Consider the following 20,438-nt stretch of genomic DNA (forward strand, 5'->3'; position numbering starts at 1 on the left):
CCAGTTCACCAGACACTCGTACACAGTGACCTCGTTCTCCACCATCTCCATCTCAAGTCTCTTAATGTTGATTTATATGGATGATGAGCAGATCAACTTTTCACGGACAAGTGGCAGAATTAATACAAGATTCTCAGGTCTGGGGAGTTCTCTATATGTAGTGTTCAGCAGCTCAGGTTGAGAGTACAGGCAGCTTTTAGGTGACCTGCACCTGTGGGAAACAAACAGTTTGCAAATATGAAATGTTGCGTCCTGATTCTCTTCAATGTATTATTAATGTGGCAATTATCAGAAAAGATCGAGAGTGAAACGGTACATGCAGTTGCTTTATCTGACAGCCTTGTTTTTGCCTCTCTTGCTTGCTGAATGGGTCTACCTAATGTCAGACTCAATAAAGCCAGGCAGCTGGCTGTAAGAAACCAGCAGAGCCTCATTAAGAGAGGCCCCTCGCGCTGCTTTTGTTTGTGCTCATCTGCTTTACTGGAATGGATAAGAAAAGCATGAATATTTAAAGCACTTTGCTGTGGCTGGGAACCAGCTGAACACAGTTCTGCTGTATTTTTTTCCCCTTCCTCAAAAAAGGAAACCTCAAATGCCATTGACCATCCTGCACCATTCAGACAGAGACGAACATTTGCTATAGCTGAAAAAAACACTAGAACGATGGACATTCCTTGGTGGCTGTTGGTTTCAATGTGCTAATGCTGTCCTCTATTAAAGCAGCTCAAAAGTCGATTTGAGAGCTGCACGGTTTCGTCGTTGCTGTCCAACATCCTCGTACCCAGCAGAGCGCTCGCCCTGTGGTTTCTCTCCTCAGCAGCCGTCTCTCCATGAGCTATGTTTGGCTGCCAGCCTTGGGCAGGTTTGGCAGCAGCTTCACAACGGGCACAGAGCGCAGAGCTGCCGGCTGCAGCCAGGGAAACACACAGACAGATCGGAGCTGCTGCAATATGGCAGAGGATTTAGTCAGCTTGCACATCTTTCTTTGTTGTATTGAAGCTCCCTGGAGTCTCTGTATCAGTCCAAATTGAGAAGATTTTACTTTTCAGTAGATGCATCAAGAGAACACAAGCAAGAGACCTTCTGCAGAGCAGCAGCAGGAGATGGATGGCCAGCGGTAAATGCAGCTTGCTGCAGTTCAGGCTGTCGCCCCATATCACATTCCTGGGGAGGCTGACCTGGCATTTCTTGTAGAAAATGAAGCGCCTGGGGTTCGTACGGCTGTTGCTCAGGCTTGAGAGAGGAGCGAACAGATTGGGACAGAAAAGACATGAAGGTGCATGCTCAGAGTGTAAGAACAGTATCCATCCTCTTTTTGTAAATGAGTTGGGTTTTCAGTTGTTTGTACAAGAAATTTTCAGCCTGAAGAGAAACAGGACAAAGGCTTCCTAAAATAAAGGCTCAGAGCGAGGAGGTAGCAGACAGTACCTGTGTTCCTGAGCGTATGTTGCATTCACAGTCAAAATCCCAAAGAACCTCAACACAATGAAAGGGATGAAGACCCAAACACAGTCATTTTTACAAAAGCTGTGAAGTGTATGGAAATAAAAACCTGTCTTGGAGATAGGAAATGGGGTGTGTGACCTCATGAGCTTCTCTGCAGCTTTATTCCAATTCCCTTATGACTTCAGATCTGGGCATTGTGCTGCATAGTTCCCTTGAGCCGTTCCCTCTGATGCTAGGCCCTGCGAATCCCAGCAGAACTGGGACACAGATACTTCCTCTTCTTTCACTGGGAGATTTTCTCATTGTCTTGAAGTCTCTCATCCGTGCAAGAGAGGAAAAGTAGGAAGATACTGTGAGATTTCAGGGTTAAAAGTACTGACATAAATAAAGGCGGTCATTAAGGGATAGGGGAGATGTCTTTTCTCTGGGGGTGAACAGTGAATTCCCTGGGACTGCAGAGAGCACATTTTTCACGGAGATGTTCTGAGGTTTCTCTGAGTGTCCTTATGCACGTGTAGCTGTGTGTGTTTTGCCAGGTGTTTTAGTACGCAGCATAGGCACTAAGGGTCAGCTTCTCAGTTTCATTAACTCGGCCTGTGCCTGCAGGCACTCTGCAATGTGCTTGATGCCCTTGAAGCTGAGAGCTGTGTACGCCCTGGAAGAAATCAGTGGATGTTCTCCATGTCAAATCCTAATGAGGCGCCATATGGAAACTGCTGAGACGCTGTGCAGAGAAGAGAAGGCAGGAAAGACGTCTCTCTCTCTCTCTACCTGATGCTCATTTTGCAGGCTTCCCGAGTAGAAGCTTGCTGAGGAGGGATGATTTGATACAGTGCTTCTGAGGGTTTTGGATGCAAGGTCCTGATCAGACAGTAGTGATTTTTATGCCACACCATTTAATTGGATTCTAAATTTTGTGGAACAGTGAAATCTCTCTCTCTTCCCCGAGTTCATGATGAAGGAAACATGAAATCCGGTCTTTGCAGCTGCAATGGCAGCAGCCTTGTATAAACTGCACTCATTTATTAACTTCAGAAAAGAACAGCAGCCTGCAGAGATCTGTTCTTGTTTTGCCACGTGATTTCAGAGCTGCAAACATTGAAACCAGAGCTAAAGAAAATATTAAGCGTTGTAGAACAAGGGCCCTGCTTTTCAGTTGTCTTAATTTTTCACTGTGTACTTTTTAGAGCCGTGGCATATATTAAAAAAAACACCCCTTGCTTTACATCTAGGAGGTCTGTTAAATCTGAGAGGAGAACCCAGGTTTCGCTGCTCCCAATCCTGGTTCTGAGCGCCCAACTGTGATTCACTCCAGCCCAGTGTATGTAAGGTGTATGTAAGAGAAGGTGAAACCTGGCAGATAACCCAGATGAGGCAAAGCTGCAGGAGCCACAGTGGAGCAAACTGCTCCATCTGATGTCAGAGCATCAAGGGAGCCTTGATTCGAGGCATAAAAAAAAACCACAAGGGATTGCAAAAGCCAAATCATTTATGAAGGTTTATTTAGAAAAACCACACTGTCGGGGAGTCACTGTTACATAGCGTGGCAATTCCCTTCCTCTTGAGCAATATGCACCACACTGTGCGCATGCAATCACTTTTGTACCCGAGATAACATCTTCATCTGGAGTTATACATGGACACATACAGCCCTCAGTGCACGCTACGATTCACACGTATGTCAGGACACGCACAAAGTTGAGCTTTTTCCATGAAAAAAAAAAAAATTATAAAAAATACAAACCAAACCAAAGCTGTCGACACGAGAAGCAACGCGCAAAAAATAGACAAAGTTACTCCTGAATGTTTGCTTAAGAAAAAAAGGACTATTCTGTCCCTGTTGCCCATTCAGCATTGAGTATGTTGCTTAAAAGTGGAATTTAAAGTAGCTAGTCACATCCTGACCCCCTTCACGTTAGTTGCAGAGGCTTTAATCAGCTAAATAATCCTGCATTGATCTGAAAATCTGCCTCCTGTGTGCTGTTGTTGTATTGAACAGATCCTTGTATCATTGCAGGGGTTGATTTGTGATGCTCAAGGTGACAACCAAGCCCTCGTGTGGGACACACAGAAGAGGCAGGACAGAGCTGTCTGTGTTTATTGAATCCCCCCGGCAGGGGCTGGCAGCAGCTGCCTGGAGATGGCCAGGGAGGAGGAGTTCTCCTCACATGCGCTGGAAGGAGCCAGACCTCCCAGGTCCTCGCCGCGGGGTGCGCAGCTCCAGGCACCGTCTGCAGCGCACAGTGGGGCTGGTGTTTGAGATGATGCTCATGAGCGCCTGAGGAATCCTCCCTTCGGAGGAAACGTGCAGAGAGCACGGCTGATGAAGGGACAGGGACCCCCAGGGCCTTCCCCAGCCAGCCACCTTGGTCCATGATGCAGACGTGAGTGGAGCCACCCGATTGTACGACCACTTGTGCGGCTCTGAGCAAAGCTAAACAGGGTGACGTGCTGCAGACATCATGAAGTAGCCAGGCCAATCCACCCTTGGAAAACTGCTGCATGCAAATACCAACGCTTTAAATGGCAATTAAGACTACAAATGGATTGCACTTGTTTCCCTTAAACACATAGACGTACCACCCTTTAAACAAACAAAGAGAAGGTAACAAATAAAAAAAAAAACCTTCAAAATATATTATAAAAATTGATTGATAGTTGGAATTCTCTTGGTTGGACCAAAGGAAAAGAAGAAGGAAATAGGGGCAGTGCGATTCTAATCACTGAAAAGTTTGTCAACAACCACAACCTTTTGGTTTTGGGGATGAGAATTCTTCCTTCCCATGCACTTGATGCTGACAAGCCCAGTATCCCCCTGGCAATCCACATGGTTTTTAAGGACTGTTTATTTAAGCCCATGCAAGGTTATGACTCTCTTACAGATCTTATCTATTTTCTTTTTTGAACGGGATATTAAAGTTTTTCACAGCAAATCCTGCATGGATCCAGGGGAAAAAAAATCTTAGCAAGACTCCTGTGCGTTGTTTTTTGACTTGTGAAGCAAAGGTTTCACCCTTATTCTCAGGAAGGGAGAGAGAAATGAAAGTTGTAGAGACTGGGAGCTCTCTAGGGAAGTAAACTGTGGATACTGTACTTTAGATCCTAGCTCAACAGACCACTTTAGCAAACTATTTTAAGTGGAATTTAAGTGGACCCTATTCAGTTTGGACCCCGGTATGAAGACCAGTATCCAACAGGAAGAGTCTTGCTTTGGAGCTACCTATTTCCGTTATAAAAGGCACGGAGCAAGGGTTCATCCTGTTAGCTTGCGCTCCAGCTCTGGTCACGACAACATCACTCGGGAAGTGTGTGAAACATGCACCGACCGCTCCTGGGGCTCCCCAGGGTCCGGTCCCTGGATGCCCGGCCGCACAGCAGCTCACAGCTCTCGCCCCGGCTCAGCGCCGCGGTGGCTGTGACCTCTGGTGCTGTCCTGTCAGCAGGGCGAGGGAAGCAGTGCCTCCTTCCTGCTGTCCTGAGGGAGCTCTGGGAGGAGAGGCCGGTGTTTCGTGGGCGGCAGCGCTAGCCCGAGGTGCGGTTCTGCAGGGGTGTGTGACACACCTCACCCGAGCCTCCCTCGGCCTGACAGCGTGCGTGCATGTCACCAAAATGAACCTCGGAGACAGCTGTTGGCAGTGATAAAACAGCGGTAGAGAATCGTTTTACACTTTCAACTACATAAAACGAAGCAGCAGACTGAATTCTTACTAAAATGCTGATGCTGTTGAGCATTGGGGTTAGCTGCTGCTTCACTGGGTTAAGATTATGTCCAGCATCAGAGTTAAGGCCTTGATTCAGCAAAGCATTTCTGCATATGCTTAAATCTGCCCTCATTCAGCTACGCACTGATGCTAATACCTAAGTGCCTCGTGATACAAGGACAAACCTGAACTGGAGCCTATCAATCTAAGTTATGTAGCTGTCACAACTACCCTTTCCATGTTCTGTTTCCTGGTAGCAGAGCTGCTCTCCTGGATTAACTATTTAATTAATCTTCATCTAAAAGGTCCTGAGAACAGTTCTGTAATACTAACAAATACATATAAATACCAGAACTAAAAAAAAAGTCAAACACGTGGCTCGAAGCAAAACAAATATTGCTCAGAATACTTGTTCAGATTAATAGCAGTAAACTGCATTCTAGTAGCAAATAAAAACCTGTTGGCCAAGGGGAAAAAAAAACCCAACAAACATTCAAAGTCTACGGGATTGGCAGCACTAATATTATTTGATAATGTGGAGTAAGGATAACGAATATCAGTGTAACATTGCAAAGTGATCCACCTAACCTAAGCTTATGTAAACAAACAGGCTTCGACAATGCTGATACATCCAGGGGTGATCCTGCACTTGGACCTGAACGGGCAGAGACCCGAAAGGGCAGAAGGGCAGGACAGGCTCAGGGGTGCGATCCTGCAAACCTGTACTGGCACTACGAGCTCTACCCCGGGAGCATCCCATTGCAGGATCCAGTTATACACATGGCAGGAAGGGTTATTCACAGACATAAGGCATTGCAGAACTTGGCCCTAAAATGTCTATACTCAGCAGAGAATCCCTTATCCGTACACAAGATCATATTTTAATATATCAAAAAGTGTCTAAAATAAGGGTCGGTGTCACTATGTTATGCTCAGTAACACGGTTAAGTTTCTGCGTATTGGTTTCAGACACTGCGAAATATTTTTATCATTAAAATCAAACCGGCTACGAATCTTCCTCAACAATTAAATTAACCACGAAAGTTAAAAACTTAACGGGCTGTGTCGTCAGGGTTAAAAGGAGACGTGAACAGAAATGCGCAACTCCCACTGTAACGGTTTCCCAGTGCCCTCCTTTCTGACCAGTGAACGCTCTGAGATTGCAGTTGTTGGTGGCCTCCAACCTTGCCTTGCATCCTCCATGGTGTGGCTACTGCCGCTCTCCTTCCACCCGCTTTTTACGAACTAGATCAGTAAAAGAAGAGAAAAGTCAGTGGCTTTCCTGGGAACCTAAGGACGCTTTGCACTGACACGTTCCCTTCCCTGTAACGTGAACAGGAAGGAAAGAGCTTCAGAGAAATACTCAGGATTATGTCCATAAATGCCACAATTAACAGATCTTAATGCTAAACAAAACAATTGTATCGAAACCGCACTTTTCTATGTCAAAGACTGTCGAATTTCACCAAGTGTTCATATTCATGCAATTTCTATAAAAATCAGATTCTGAGTTAAAGGTTTTAGATGACGAAGAAATCACTGCTTCCAGTGCTTCCTCCCAACGGCTCCACTTAGATTTCTGTTACAGTGTTAATTCTTTTAAAGCCACTGTGTTCCAGCGAAGTTGGTACTGGTCACTGCAGTCACAGCAGTGCTCTGCAATATTTAACCATTAGGCATCAAAAATTAATAACTTGTCTAATACACGAGTGTATAGAATAGGTAAGCAATAACCATATACTTTCAGAAGTACTCTTAGATATTGGTATCAGTATTTGGAACAACGAAAACACCACATTGAACCTTAAAGTATCTGCTTAAAATTCACAAACTCTGATTGCATCAACAGTAAGTTAATTAACTCTGGATTCTCACACTTAGGGAAGCTTTGTGTTATGGGCAAGATTATTTTGACGAGCAGCCCCAAGTGGTTTCTTACAGCACTCAGGATACGTTACAGAGGGTTTCGAGTAGGTTCAGTTGGGCAGCATTTGCTGCTCCGTACCCTAATAAAAATGTATTAATTATTCTCTGACTTGGCCAGATAAGATTAGTGAGGTTCTCCTGTTCACGCGGTATAAAATTTGGTGTTCCCTCGAACTGTCACATCCTGTTTCTGATATTGAACTGCTGAAGTACAGAACAAAAGCAGTAAAACTGGATGAATGAATGCCTCTCACTACAGAAAGTCAATAACCACGATATATAACTGCAAACATCCCATTACTTTGCTGTCAGGAGGTTTAATTCATAGCGCTTTCTTGGCAAACGGGCTCCATTATTCCAAAGTCTGCAGCGTAGCATCTGTCATTTGTGTCTGCTTTCAGTGTTTTGTTGATTCATTTATTTGATCTCATTGAATTCTTTTAGGGATTCTGTCCTACTAAATCCTGAACAAAACCATACCATACAGAAGCAGGAAGATGAAGATGAGGTATAGGTCGTATGTGTAATGGCAACTGGTTAAATAGTGGGAAAAAAAGTCTTCCTCTTTGTGTTGATGGGATGTTTCAAATACCATAGTGGGACACCACTAGTTTCAGGATCAGAAATGTGTCACTGGAATGCTCAGGTACTGCTAAAAATTAAAACTGAAAACAAAATTAAAGTATGTGTGAAAGAAATAGGTTCTAGCTTAACTTTTATCTTAGGTCTCACAGAGAAACCCAAGTTGAAGCCAGAAAAGGCCACGGTTTGACACCCCACTTGGAAGCAGAATTGATTAAAAACACACAGCTAATCTTTATTGTTTTTTACTCTTACTGTAAACTGCTCCTGCCTGTTCTGTGCACTGAGCACACAGGGCAGAGCATGTCACACTCAGGTCAAATTTGTCTTTGCCTGTAGCTGGTCACGCAGACAGGAAAGTCTTTGTGCTTCCCTTGGTTGGCCAGGTGTGGTTTGGTACGGGCAGCACCAGGAAGTGAGGACTTTCTGTGCTCACTGAACAAACAGGATGGGTTTGGCTCTCTGTGCACTGGCCAGAGCAGCTGACAGGGCAGCAGGACACCCAGGGTGCTCCATGGCAAAGGCTGAACTCCCCAGCACCAGTGGGAGAAGAATGGCAGCTCTTAATCACAGCGAGACCTTTGATGTTCTCTACTCTACAGTCTGTGGAGCTATGCATCACTGCTCACATATAGCAGGTTGGGTGTTGCAGAGTTATATTCAGTCTTATGTACAGACAGGAAAAGTTGTGTCTAGGAAGGCCAAGGCTTGGCTCACGTAAAGAAATGATGAGTAGATTTAGTAGCATCTTACCCAGATCGTTGTTTTTAGTGATAGCTGCTGCTACCCTGGTTCTTGGACCTTGCTTTGTGAACTGGTATCCAAACTTGAGAATCTTGGAGTTCTCCTCCAGCATCTTGGCAATCTCCATCTCTACGGCTGTCCCCAGCTGCTGCCTCTGTTGGTGGAGTGGTGAAACGTCCCCAAAAGAAAAGAAATTACTCGTTTTCATGTGAGAGAGAAATAAGTGGTTATTTCAGTACTGTGCAGCAAACTACACAGAAAATCTCCTCCCTGGAGATTTTGCTCTGGGTTTTTTATTTGGCTTTGGCCAGTCTTATTTAGAAGTTTCCCGCTGTTTGGTTGCATGGGCATGGGACATGAGCTGCAGAATGACTGAGCCACAGAGGCTGCCTTGACTTTGCCAGAGCTCTCTAGGAAAACCCGCAGGGAAACCATAGAGAAGGGAAACAAAAGTGGACTCACTCAACGCTCTCTCTTTACCTGGTTGTCAATTTTAATCTCTGTCAGGGATTCATTCTCTTTCAGTGCATCAATCAGTGCCAAAATACCCGTCCCGGTGATGAAGTTGGACTCTACATTCAGACTCTTCAGTGTCTTGTTCACTTTCAACATATCTGCAAATGCCTGACAGGTAAGAAAGCAGGAATACAAGATCATGTCTTGAGACAGGGAACAACAGAGAATCTGCAAAACATGGCTTAGTATCTACAAAGCAATAAAACGCCAGTAGGCTTAAAAGAACACAGAGGTAGATCAGAAGAGATTACACTTCTACTTGGCATAGTCACAGGGAAATTCTGCAAGGGAAGATGAAGAAACCAGGCACAGACCTATTTAAAAATTGCTGGTTTTTTCCCAAACAGTGTTTTAACTTACAATAGCTACAGGGTCATTGCTTCGAGTAGCTGCAAGGCTGAATGTCTTCACATGCGTGTTGCTTTCCAAAGCTTTTGCAAATTCTTTCAGTGTTGGAATAGGAATATTCTGCACAAAAGAAGAAAAACCCAGTAATTAGGAAAGCCAGTCACATCACTAGATAATAATTAATTATCATCCAGCTGATTAATAGCCACAGCCTACACAATTTAAACATCCCCGATGCTTTTAAGAGCATCTCAGAATGGACAACATGTGCTCTACTCATAGCAGCCTGCAGAAACCCATGGGGGCCTGCGCCAGGATGCGATGCCAGCACTGCCTTTAATTGGGTCAGGCCCATGACTGAGCTCTGAGCTCCTTTCCTGTTTTGCTGCTGGTTGTTCAGCTCCTCCTCCACTTGCACATGTGGGCTAATTGCATTTTGCTGGTGATGATTCTGTGGTGCCCATGAGATACCTTGCTTTACAGTCTGCTAAAGAAAGGCAGCCAGAGGGAGTCACCTCTCAGGCTTTTAATTGGCATCTAATTCATTATGAGGCATTGATGACCTTGGAACCTCTACAGCAGTTCCCTCTACATCCCTTTCCTGTGTGTCCTGCTTTTCCTGAACAATAGAGACAAAATTTGAAGATAAAAGAAGGCGTCTTTGGAAATATTTGAATAAACCCTCCTATGACGACATAAATGAAACCACAGCATCTACCTTTATGTTGTTGAGGTTAATTTCTGTGAGACTAGGATCATTTGCTTTTATCCTCTGCAAACTTGCTTCCACGTTGGTCGGGTTAGGTGGCTCCTCAAAGATGGGCTTGACCTTTTCACCTTTTACCACATCTGCAACACAAGACCTCATGAAATGCTGACATGAGGAACAGGACTGGTTAGCAAGAGGCTGGCTTTTCAATTCCCGTTTAGGTTTGGACTGTAGGATTCAAGGAAGAGTTTATATGAACCATAAAACTTGGAAACAGGAGTATTAGGTACCCCTGCCATGTCCTTTGCACCTTCTGTGCACCCAGAATCACGTCACTGGAGGCTGCGGTCACAGCGGCTGGGCAGTGCTTGTCACGGGCAAATTCTTCCTTTATATCCAAAAGTCCTGGTCCAATTTAATTTGAGCCAAAGCAGCTTTAAAGATTATTGTATAGGATGTAGTATACTGCAAGGGCTGCTTTGTTCTTTGTCTAATATCTGTAAAGGAAGGTGTGCTCACAACTTGCCCATTACATCAGTGAGAAAATGACCCTGCACCTATGAAGACTGCTAACGGAAAGAACACGATCAGGAGGCCCCTCAGCTTCCTTCTCTCAACTGATGCCATCAGCCTTACTATATAAATTCAATCAGCTCTTGTAAAATTGCAACATCTGCACCTTCTAAATAATAAAACTATCAAAGCATGAAAAGCAAGTCCCTCGGCCAGCACCAAGATTTATGAAGTCTTTGAGTATGCATGCTCCAAAGAGATAGTTTTTAATGCTAGAAGCCATGAGCTATAAATATTCTTAGAGACGCATAAAAATCACAGCCTAGAACACAATTAGTTCTTCTAATTCCCATGCATGTAGTTGTGGAGATTAATTTATAAGCCTGTCCTCAGGTTAGACATCACACTCTACTCAGTCTAGAGTTAGCAGTATTTCTCACTTTCTACTTCTTGTTGCTTCCCATGGGTTTTATCTTGTTGCTTTAATAACGGTGCTGGTTTGGCACACTGATGGACAACTTTGGAGAAGTCTCCCTCTTCTGCTGAAGTGTTTCACTTGGCTAAGGAAAGGTATTGCTTTTGGTCCACTTTAAAGTGATGTGATGGGGATTTTCTGGTTCCTAAGTCTGGGATTGGAGCATAGTTTAGCTGACTTACATAGCTAACGTATTGACTCAGTACAACACAAATATTCTGAAATCTATGTGGATTACTAATGCGTGCAGTTGCCTGTTACGAGATAGATGGCAGCTCGCACAGGGCCCCACTGGGGAGGTTTGCAGAGCAGTCAATCCTGAGAAAAATGAAGTGGCCTGGTGTCCTGTCTACTTTCCCACCTCCCCTTTAGTAAAGAGGGATGAAAATGAAAGTCCTTCGTAAAGATAGCTGCTGTTCTCATGGCCTTACAAGAAGAAAACATTCTTGGTTTGTGTAATGCTTCCCTAAAATAGGGACATTCCACAGTTTTGTCTTAAAAAGCAAAGTTTAGCCCACTTGATATCCCAGAGGTGATGAGCTCTGGATCAAGGCTTGGCAGCTCTCAAGGAAAAGCTTGGAATTCAGATGGACGTTGTCATTATAGCTATATTAATTAATATTAAGATTATATTTACTTTAAAGAGCCTTCCCCTCATGATTAATTAGATCAGTCAGGGTAAGGCCAAGTTACATTGCACTAAATTAGACCAATACACCTCACCTATAGGTGTACAAATCCCTCAAGATGAAATACAGCACACAAGAGAAACCTGCTTGCTTACTTCTCACGGTTCCTTTTCCATCTTTACTGCGGGCTCCTCCTTCATCAAATTTTGGGTTGTTGACCATGTTGTGCACTCCAAGGACAGCTGAAATGTGGAAATACCAGGAACAGGATACAACGTTAACGGCAGGAACAAAGACTGCAGGAAAATATCTGCTACAAATTCTACTTTAGCTCCCCAAAGAAAAAACCCTTAATGAAATCTTAACTCTGAGTGTCATGCTTGCTTGTCGGGAGAGTCTTAAGGGGTATAAATACTGGAGACAGGGACATGTGTATAGAAGTTTTTGAAGAAACGAATCAATGTAGTGTGTGTGTCACAGAAATGCCAGCTGGAAGGGTCACTTTGTCCAGGCTCTCCCTCAAGCAGGAGCGTTGCCAATATTAACCAGGTCAGCTGCACCCTGAGAGCATTCAGGGATGGGAGTCGTACAATCTCCTGTCTCAGGGTTACATTCCTAGCTGGGGTTTTTCCTATAATATAGAACCTGAACGTCCTATTACTCCTTGTTGTATCGTCTGGCATATCCAAGAGGAATTTGACTGTGTGTGTCGTTAGCTTAATAAATTGGCATTCGCACTGGGGTTTCTTACAGAAGCATATGGATGCTATGGGGGAAAAAAGGGAATATATCCCAGGACTTCAAATAGTGAGGATGTAAACTCTTACAAGAGAATGACAAAAGAAACCCAAACTCCACAAAAGAAGCTGCAGGCAAAGTTACCTTTTCTGCAAATGAACTTTCACACTGTCAGAGAATGAGTCGTGCTGTTTGCTAATACTTAATTATCTGATTGGACTTGATTCTATAGGATCATGCAGGAACTAGAAGTTACCAGCTTAACATAGATTTTTACTTTTATCATCAGCTTTTTCTTATGGAAAGCATTCTGTTCTGCAAGCAAATGGCTCTTAGTTCCTGTTACAGAGTATTTTCAGAACTCTTGGTGTGTTATTTGCTGATTTTCCTTAGACTTTGATACCTACAAATTCTCTCACGAATGGCTGCTGCTCAGAGAGGAGCAAAACCTGGAACTTCATGTTAGCTGGTTCAGCTTCTCTCCTTGCCTGCCGCATCAATTAAAAGCAGATGAGAGAGGGCTCAAATGCAGCAGCTACTGAGTCACGCCTGAAGTCCTCATGGCCAATGTGTGGCCCACGTGTCTGCACAGTGAAACGGCAGCTATGTGGGACATCATGGTGAGACACTTCAGGTGGCAGGTCCGGGCAGAGAAGAACTGGATGTGTAAGGGATCGTACCTATACGTTTTCTAACCTGCAAGGTCGTAGAGCTCAGTATCTGAAGCGCTGGCCAGGGCTTCTTCTAGTTCTGGATCCAGGGTCACTTTCTCTTCTGTACGGGTTTCTATGGGCTTTTCTTTAGGGATAAATATTTTTCCTAAGAGAAGAAAAAAGCCAGAGGGAGTAATGAATTACTGGAACAACTCATCTGCCCCCTGGCAGTGGGGTCCTAAGTGTGTGATAATGGAACTGCTTGAAAATACATCAAGTGCATGTTTTCCTCTTTCTTACTCAATGCTGTCCTTGGCACCAGGATCTTAATAGACTCTTAAAAAATAAAGGGTGCAGATTTCTGCTCTGTGTTGGTGACTGGAATATGGAAGCAAATTTCCTAAAATAAAATCCCAGGAGCAGTCACAACTGGGATTTTTCTGAAGTTCCTGTGGCCTTAAAAAGGCAGAATGAGGTCTATGCAAAAAGCTTGCAGAAATTTCAGCCTTATGTTTAAATGAGGCACCAGAAGCAGTTCAAACCATCCTACTGCAAGAACCTTTCAGTTTACCAAATTCCATACAAGTCCCTGAAAGTTCAGCAAACCCATTCTCTTCCAATAATTCAGTTTAATTTCCAGCCTTTCCATCAGTATTTCAACCCTCTGTGTCTCCTGATGATCATTCACATAAACAGTCTTTCCCTGACCATCTGAAAAGGCTGAACTGAACCACATGTTCCCCAAGAAAGACTCCTGACCTATTTGGCTCTGTGCACTGCTGCGATGCTGGGGTTAGCAGGAGTGTGTTTCTGTGGGATATTCCCCCAAGACTGAGATCATCAGCCCTTTTGCTGAAATGAGGAATCCGTAGGATAAACCAGAGACAACCCAAGCAATCAGGCCGCTCCTGGAGCCTGCTGTTACAGGCAGCTTCAGTAGCTGACGGTGTAGCTGCAAACGGTTGGAGCGAGGCCCTTTACAGCAGAGCTGGGGCTGCGCTTCAGCCACCAGCGCTGCGGGGGCTTTGCTCCCGTACCAAACCCAGTCAGTCACTAACACACTGACACCCCTTGCAGCAGATGGTCTCACTGCTCTGGTAATTCTGTGATTTCCCCTGTTCTACCGCCCACTGCAGAGCAGTTCCCCCCACCTTGTCCCTAACCAGTACTTCTCAAGCAGGCTTTAGTTAATCCCACTGTAATGAAGCTGTGATGACCTTTGGGTGAAGGTGGCTTTGGCCCACTATCAACTTCACATGGTGGTTTTGTGCAGTTTTGTACACTCTGGATGTAATCCCCAAAGCATATCCTGCAATGTGTCAAAAATAGTTTAACTGTATTAGTGATATGATTTTGTTCCTATTAATAAATGCAGGTTTGTTATTGAGTGTTGAATTACAGTTGCTTTGCCCCTGGTTTTTCAACACTGTCATCCTTTTGTGGCTTAATTCTTCCCCACTGTGGTCTGAAGTATCATTTCTCATGTACCCAATTCATTTATCTCTTTCATGAGTTTGTCCACAGCAATTTCTATACTGTTAGCATCCATGACTGAGATCACTGAATAAGCTCATTAAAAAAATGTAATGGAGATTTCTGAAATTTTGGCAAGGTATGCTGGCATAGGATTCAAATCATTTACCCTAGAGATATTTGTACGAAGGCCAAATAATTTCCGAGTATAAAACTGGACGGAAGGTTATATAGGAAGATGAAGTAGTATCATATTATGATCCTTTTTTCACACAATATTTTAAGTAATTTTTGAAGAAGAGGCTTCTAGAAGATAGAAGTCTTTTGGCCAAAGGTTAGAATGGTTTTCACTTTCACCATGCACTGCAGTGATGTGAATCAGAGACAGCCATCCCAGCAACGTCAAATAAAAGTCAGGTAGAAACCTGGGGGTGAGAAATACTCTGTAAATATCATTAGTCATGCTCTTCAGGTTTCGTAACAGCAGAGGTGCTAAGATTTCAGACTCTCTCTGTTCTCCCACCTAACCTGAAGTGTTGGATGGGAGCTTCCAGACACCACTGACCAAGACTTAACTTGATGCTGGCTTGACTGGTAAGGATAACGCATAAGGAAAAAAAAATGTGACTATGCTGGAAGCTGGAAGAGCAAAATCAATCAGAATATCTGAGTAAACAGTCAGTAGTGAGGACTTCTGTCTGTAAGACATTTCCCTCTCAGATCACTGGTCATTCCACATGAGGCTCAGGTAATCAGCAGCTCATTTGAGATCTTGAGGGAATCCTGCTGATCTTTATCCTGACTGACAATGCTATCCCCTAAGAGCTGCACTCCATGGAGCCATAGCTCACATGAAACGTCTCCATCAGGCAGGAAGGGATTCTCCACAGACCCAACTGTCAACAAATACTGATGGGAGTCTGTGTTTTCACACATAGCACTGCACGGGGACACAGGACCTCAGGTCTTGTGTGAACTGGACATGATAAGCATTACAGCCGGTCCCTCTCGATGGGGTCTGGATGTGAGCAGCACCCCACATCTTGTGTAGCAAGAAATCCAGGGGTAGTGCAAACCAGTACAGGCTTACAGTTCATGTATACAGGAATACAATTTTTAAGCATTTATTTCAGGCATATGTAATTCTTGGATGGCAGCCCAAATCTGTTTAACTGTGTATATGACTCCCAGTGATAGTTTCATTTAAAGCATTCTTGGCAAATGTTTTAGCAAAAAATTCCATTACTGGTTATATGAAATATTTAAAGAGGCAAGGTCATGTCAAAGATGGTGATATATATCTTTAATATATGTGGGCCTTGCTAGCATCCAGCGACGTTAAAAAAAATACTCTTGTTTCTGCTATCCAGATAAGAACATTCTTCTGCATTATCCCACTATGAAGATGCGCTGTAGCACAGCACATAGAGGTCAGAAGAGCCTTTGTATTTACCGCATTATTAGGAATTCATGACCTGTCCACTGTGTCTCTGCTCATAAACGGCTGTCAGTCAGTTTTCCTTCATCAGTTTGAGGACAGAGTTTAAAGATCCAAGAGATCCCTCCCAGTCCCACATAGATACACTGTGAATTCATTACACAGTGAAATCATTGGATTCACTGACAAAATAAAACATGGATTCTGGCTCGCTTCTTCCAACGGCCCAGCTTAAATGTTAAATTTGTTATTTGGAAGAATAGTGATGGTTTATTATTTTTAAAGGAGATTTATGAAGAAAGGCTGCTGCTCTTGGTGCTCCTTCTTTATATTCACATTGTATTTTAGAAGGCAATTTATTATAACATTCCATGTAGTACAATTAATTTTGCCTCCAGAACATGCTGATGTTCTGTGCCAAGTCTTCACAGTAATAGCTTGTCACTCTTTTTCATTGGTAGAAAGATAAAAGTTATGTTTATACGTATCATACTTGAGCTACATCACTGTTAATGACTCTAAGATAACCACATTTATGTACAAAAATAAAATATGATTGTGCTTAAATGCAAACCAAAATTCAGTTCCGGTTTAAAAAAAAATCAGCAAGCATTAAAATATAATTTTATTTTTTTACACATGCACAGAAACCCAGGATGTCTGGAACCCAAAGCGCTTTATTTCAACGTGAAATTTTAAGTGTAAATCAATGCAGTCCTCCCCTTCTTTGTGTCAAACTGGGATAAGTGCCTGGGGTGACCTGGATGACGACTGAGGCAGCTTATTATCACAGAATCCCAGAATGTGAGGAGTTGGAAGGGCCCTGGAAAGCTCCCCCAGTGCAACCCCTGCCAGAGCAGGATCACCAGAGCAGTCACACAGGAACACGGCCAGGGCTTTGGGTGTCTGCAGACAAGGAGACTCCACAACCTCTCTGGGCAGCCTGGGCCATGCTCCATAACCCTCACACTCACAAACTTTGGCCTCATCTTCAGCTTGAGCCTCCTGTGCTCCAGCTTGGGACCATTGCCCCTTGTCCTGGCATTGGACATCCCAGAGCAGAGCCTGGCTCCTTCCTCCTGACACTGCCCTTTCCCAATGGATCCCCAGGAATGAGGGCACCCCTCAGTCTCCTCTGCTCCAAGCTCAAGAGCCCCAGCTCCCTCAGCCGCTCCTCAGCAGGAGATGCTCCACTCCCTCCAGCATCTCTGTGGCCCTGCTGGACTCTTTCAAGCAGTTCCTGTCCTTCTGGAGCTGAGGGCCCAGCACTGGACACAAGATTGCAGCTGTGGTGTGAGCAGGGCAGAGCAGAGGGGCAGGAGAACCTCTCTGCCCTACAACCACCCCTTCTCATCCACCCCAGGATGGCGTTGGCACCGTTATAACCAGTTTATATATATATATATGTATATATTTCTATATAACTTTATAATCCATTATAAGCCAGGGGACTTTCTGACTGGGAGTGCAGTGAGCAGAGATTTGTCCGGGCTCAGCCCTGTTCCTTTTCACGCACTGCAAAACTTCTCTTCCAATTGCAATGTGATCTGGTTCATGCTTAACTCAAAAGAGGCTCAGGAAAAAAAATCCACTGAAAACCAGAAAGAAGGAGGATTCAGTAAAAAGGACTACAGAGAGACACAGAAACGCAGAGTGAGATGAAAGGAAAAATTCTATGGCAGCAAAACCCCCAAACACACTGGGTACGGTCATAAAAATGTAGATGTAATTTTGGTTTCAGCAAGCTCTGATTTCCTGCACTACACAAATGCCCCCATTAGAGCAATGTCAAAGTAAAGCAAGGAAATGAGATGTACCGTTAACTACACAACCACACGTGCACATCTATATGCCATTAGACTTTTGTGAATAAATAAACTGCCACCATTTTTTCTTTAGTAAAAATACTTTGTATTCCCACCTTGTGCAAGCCAAAAATTCAACCAAGCGCAGAGCAATGGGAAATAAAGTCATTTATACTAGCTGTAAAAACGTCCTTTTATTTACAAGCAGTTTTATTAAGGATAGTTACTTAATTTTCCAATACAAAGGCACTTTCTGCCATAAACAATAATGGGCTTTCTTTTCCTATAAACCTTAGTTCGGATTACTGTACTTTCAAGAAAATATCTGGTTACACTTATTACTTTTCAATGAATCACCGACTACAGTGAGTGCCTGTTTATTCTCAGTTACAGAATGCTACACTGCCCTTGGAAGTGAAATTCAATGATCCTGGAAATCTGCCTTGCATCAATCGCAGGCACCCGATTCACTTTTTCCGTTCTGCACTAGTCTTTTCTTTTCAAGCTTGCTTTAACTCCTCTGTGGATTTCTACGAGCATGGAGCTAAGTTAGTTCTTACCACAAATCAATTTGTATTATGAAAAAGAAAACAGGCAGAGTTCAAATAAGTGTGAAGCTGAGAACTAGCAGCGACTAAAAGGCAGTATCATAATTGCTGCTGTTACTCTTGGATTAGTGTCTGCGTATTCTACGCCTTAAAAATTACAATAATGGCACGAGAAGGTTGCATGCTTAAGCTTTCCAAAGCTATTAGATCTGCTGTGCATATACACAGAGTGAAGTCAAATTGCAGCAGCATCTTTGGCTGTGATTCTGCCACCTTAGCGATACCCTCTGAAGAGTTCTTCTGAGAAGTACACTTGCTCGAATAAAAATAAACACAAGCCAATTCAGGATCCTTAAAAGCAGAAGGAAGGCCAGAATTTCATCAGACACTCACGCATTATCACCACAGTCAGGATCCCTGTAGTCCCACAGCAGCCCTCTGGATTAACCTGCTCCACCAGCAGCAGCAGAAAGCTCTTGTGCTTTATGAGGAATGGCAGCAGAGGAGGAAGAGAGTCAGGCCGCGCTGCTGGGCCTCAGGTTCTCAGGGACATCAAAGAACCTTGAAATTTAGGCAAAGCTGGATGCCACGCTGGTTGTGTTTGGCCTCTCTTTTCACATCTCACATGTCCTTCTCTGTTCTGTTACTCATTTCCCCTCTGTGCCTTCCCCATGCCCTGTGCCTCCTGGTCCTGCTCATCTCTGAATCCCGACCCTTCCCACCACCTCCTTTCCCTCTGCCCTCTCTCCCTTCCCACAGTTTGTTTTCCCAGAGTTGCCGCAGGTAACTTCACCCTGCACATACCCGTACAGCTCCTCAAAACCCAACCCCTCCACCTCTCTGCACCAGCCTCTGCTGGCCGGTGACTCTTTTTCCTCCCTTGCAGTGCCCTTACGGAGCGAGGGGACGCTGTCAGAGCAGGACAGTGTCCCTGGCCCGGTTGTGGCGTGACAGTGGCCTCCCAGACGAGCAGTTGTGGAGCCGGCCACACTGGGTCTCCCCAGGCGCTGCTGTGCTGCCATGGGTGCTCTGCACACCAAGACAGAAGCGCTGAGGACATGACCAATGCAGGGGGATATTTGGAGAACACTGTAACAAACTGAGTGTTTGAATATTTTGGAGATGTTGAATTCAAGCGTATTTCCCTGGGGACTGCAAAGGGCACACACTTCAAGTTCCCTCTTCAAAGCACGGAGGCACTGCAGCTCATAAAAAAAGGCTGGAAAAATTTACTGTAGATGGCTAAAACAATGTGTTTTCTCCTGATCTTGTTCTTGGAAACAGCTGAGTCTTTTTTGCTGACACTTTCCAAAAATTCGGCCTGAGGCACACTCTCAGCATGGGAAATTTCAGTGTGAAGTGAGAGTCTGGCAAAGCCACGAGCAACTCAAACAAGGTCTTACAAAAGCAAGCGGTGAAAGGCACTGGCTAGAGGCGCTGCTGTCAGCACTGCAGCACTTTCAGTGCTCTAAGAGACAGATGCTGGCTCTAAAGTTAAGCCTTGAAGAACAGGAAGAAGGTGGCAAAAATTTAAACAAACCATTTCAGTGCTGGGGGGGTGAAAACACTGCTGTTATCAATCCCAGAAAGGTACCGTGTCTCTAAGCTAAACCCTGTTTATTTATTTTCCTCTGTTAGAGAAACTGGAATTGGAACTCAGTAGCATCTACTGTAATACTTTGACCTTCAGAAAATGACTGTCGTTATTACTTGTGCTGCGTGTTGATGCTCTGCTTGGCACAGCAAAATATAGAAGATAGATGATCTCTGCCAGAGCAACCGAAAACAGAGCTTTGCTCAAAAGTTCTCTGGTTTAATCATCCTTACTTTCTTCCTTTTCCCTTTTATCAGTTGGCTAAAAATGTCAGTGTTTAATCGCACACAAGTGTGTTCCCTGTCCCTTTCCAGCCACAAAGAATAATAGCCCGATCCACTGGAGTTTTTCCATGACTTTGAGAACTGGATCGGATCCAGAATGAAATGGTTTGGCAAGGAACGGAAGACCTTGTAGAAAACAGGGATAGTGGTGAAGGGCTGAAACAGCAATCCTCACAGCAATGCAAAATGGCATGGCCAACTTCTCGCATCTAATGAAACAGAAATGTTGTTACTAGTTGATGTTTGTATTACAGTAGTACGCAGAGATCAGATGTACGCACCGCATTCAGGAAGAGAAAACATGCAGCACTAGCAT

General features: G+C 44.2%; 1 protein-coding gene across 1 annotated transcript; it reads right to left on the reverse strand.

The window, feature by feature from the left end:
• Nucleotides 1-6,357: 6,357 nt before the first annotated feature.
• Nucleotides 6,358-19,266, reverse strand: LOC104536862 (tropomodulin-2-like). Its single transcript, XM_010179594.1, has 8 exons — nt 19,140-19,266; nt 13,024-13,146; nt 11,745-11,831; nt 9,982-10,112; nt 9,276-9,383; nt 8,880-9,023; nt 8,409-8,553; nt 6,358-6,392 (listed from the first exon to the last, which is right to left on the reverse strand). The coding sequence occupies exons 1-8, from the start codon at nt 19,264-19,266 to the stop codon at nt 6,358-6,360; spliced, it is 900 nt and encodes a 299-aa protein (XP_010177896.1).
• Between the last annotated feature and the right edge of the window lie 1,172 nt (nt 19,267-20,438).

The sequence above is a fragment of the Mesitornis unicolor genome, unplaced genomic scaffold, assembly GCF_000695765.1.
Source record: "Mesitornis unicolor isolate BGI_N332 unplaced genomic scaffold, ASM69576v1 scaffold22282, whole genome shotgun sequence".
In the NCBI taxonomy this organism is placed as follows: domain Eukaryota; kingdom Metazoa; phylum Chordata; class Aves; order Mesitornithiformes; family Mesitornithidae; genus Mesitornis; species Mesitornis unicolor.

Coding starts and splice junctions, on each gene's coding strand:
- LOC104536862 (XM_010179594.1), bottom strand. CDS start 19,266: ATGGCAGCACAGCAGCGCCTGGGGAGACCCAGTGTGGCCGGCTCCACA. Junction 10,113..11,744: donor TGGAAAAGGAACCGTGAGAA/GTAAGCAAGCAG, acceptor CTTGTGTTGCAG/ATGTGGTAAAAGGTGAAAAG. Junction 9,024..9,275: donor GCAATGACCCTGTAGCTATT/GTAAGTTAAAAC, acceptor CTTACCTGTCAG/GCATTTGCAGATATGTTGAA.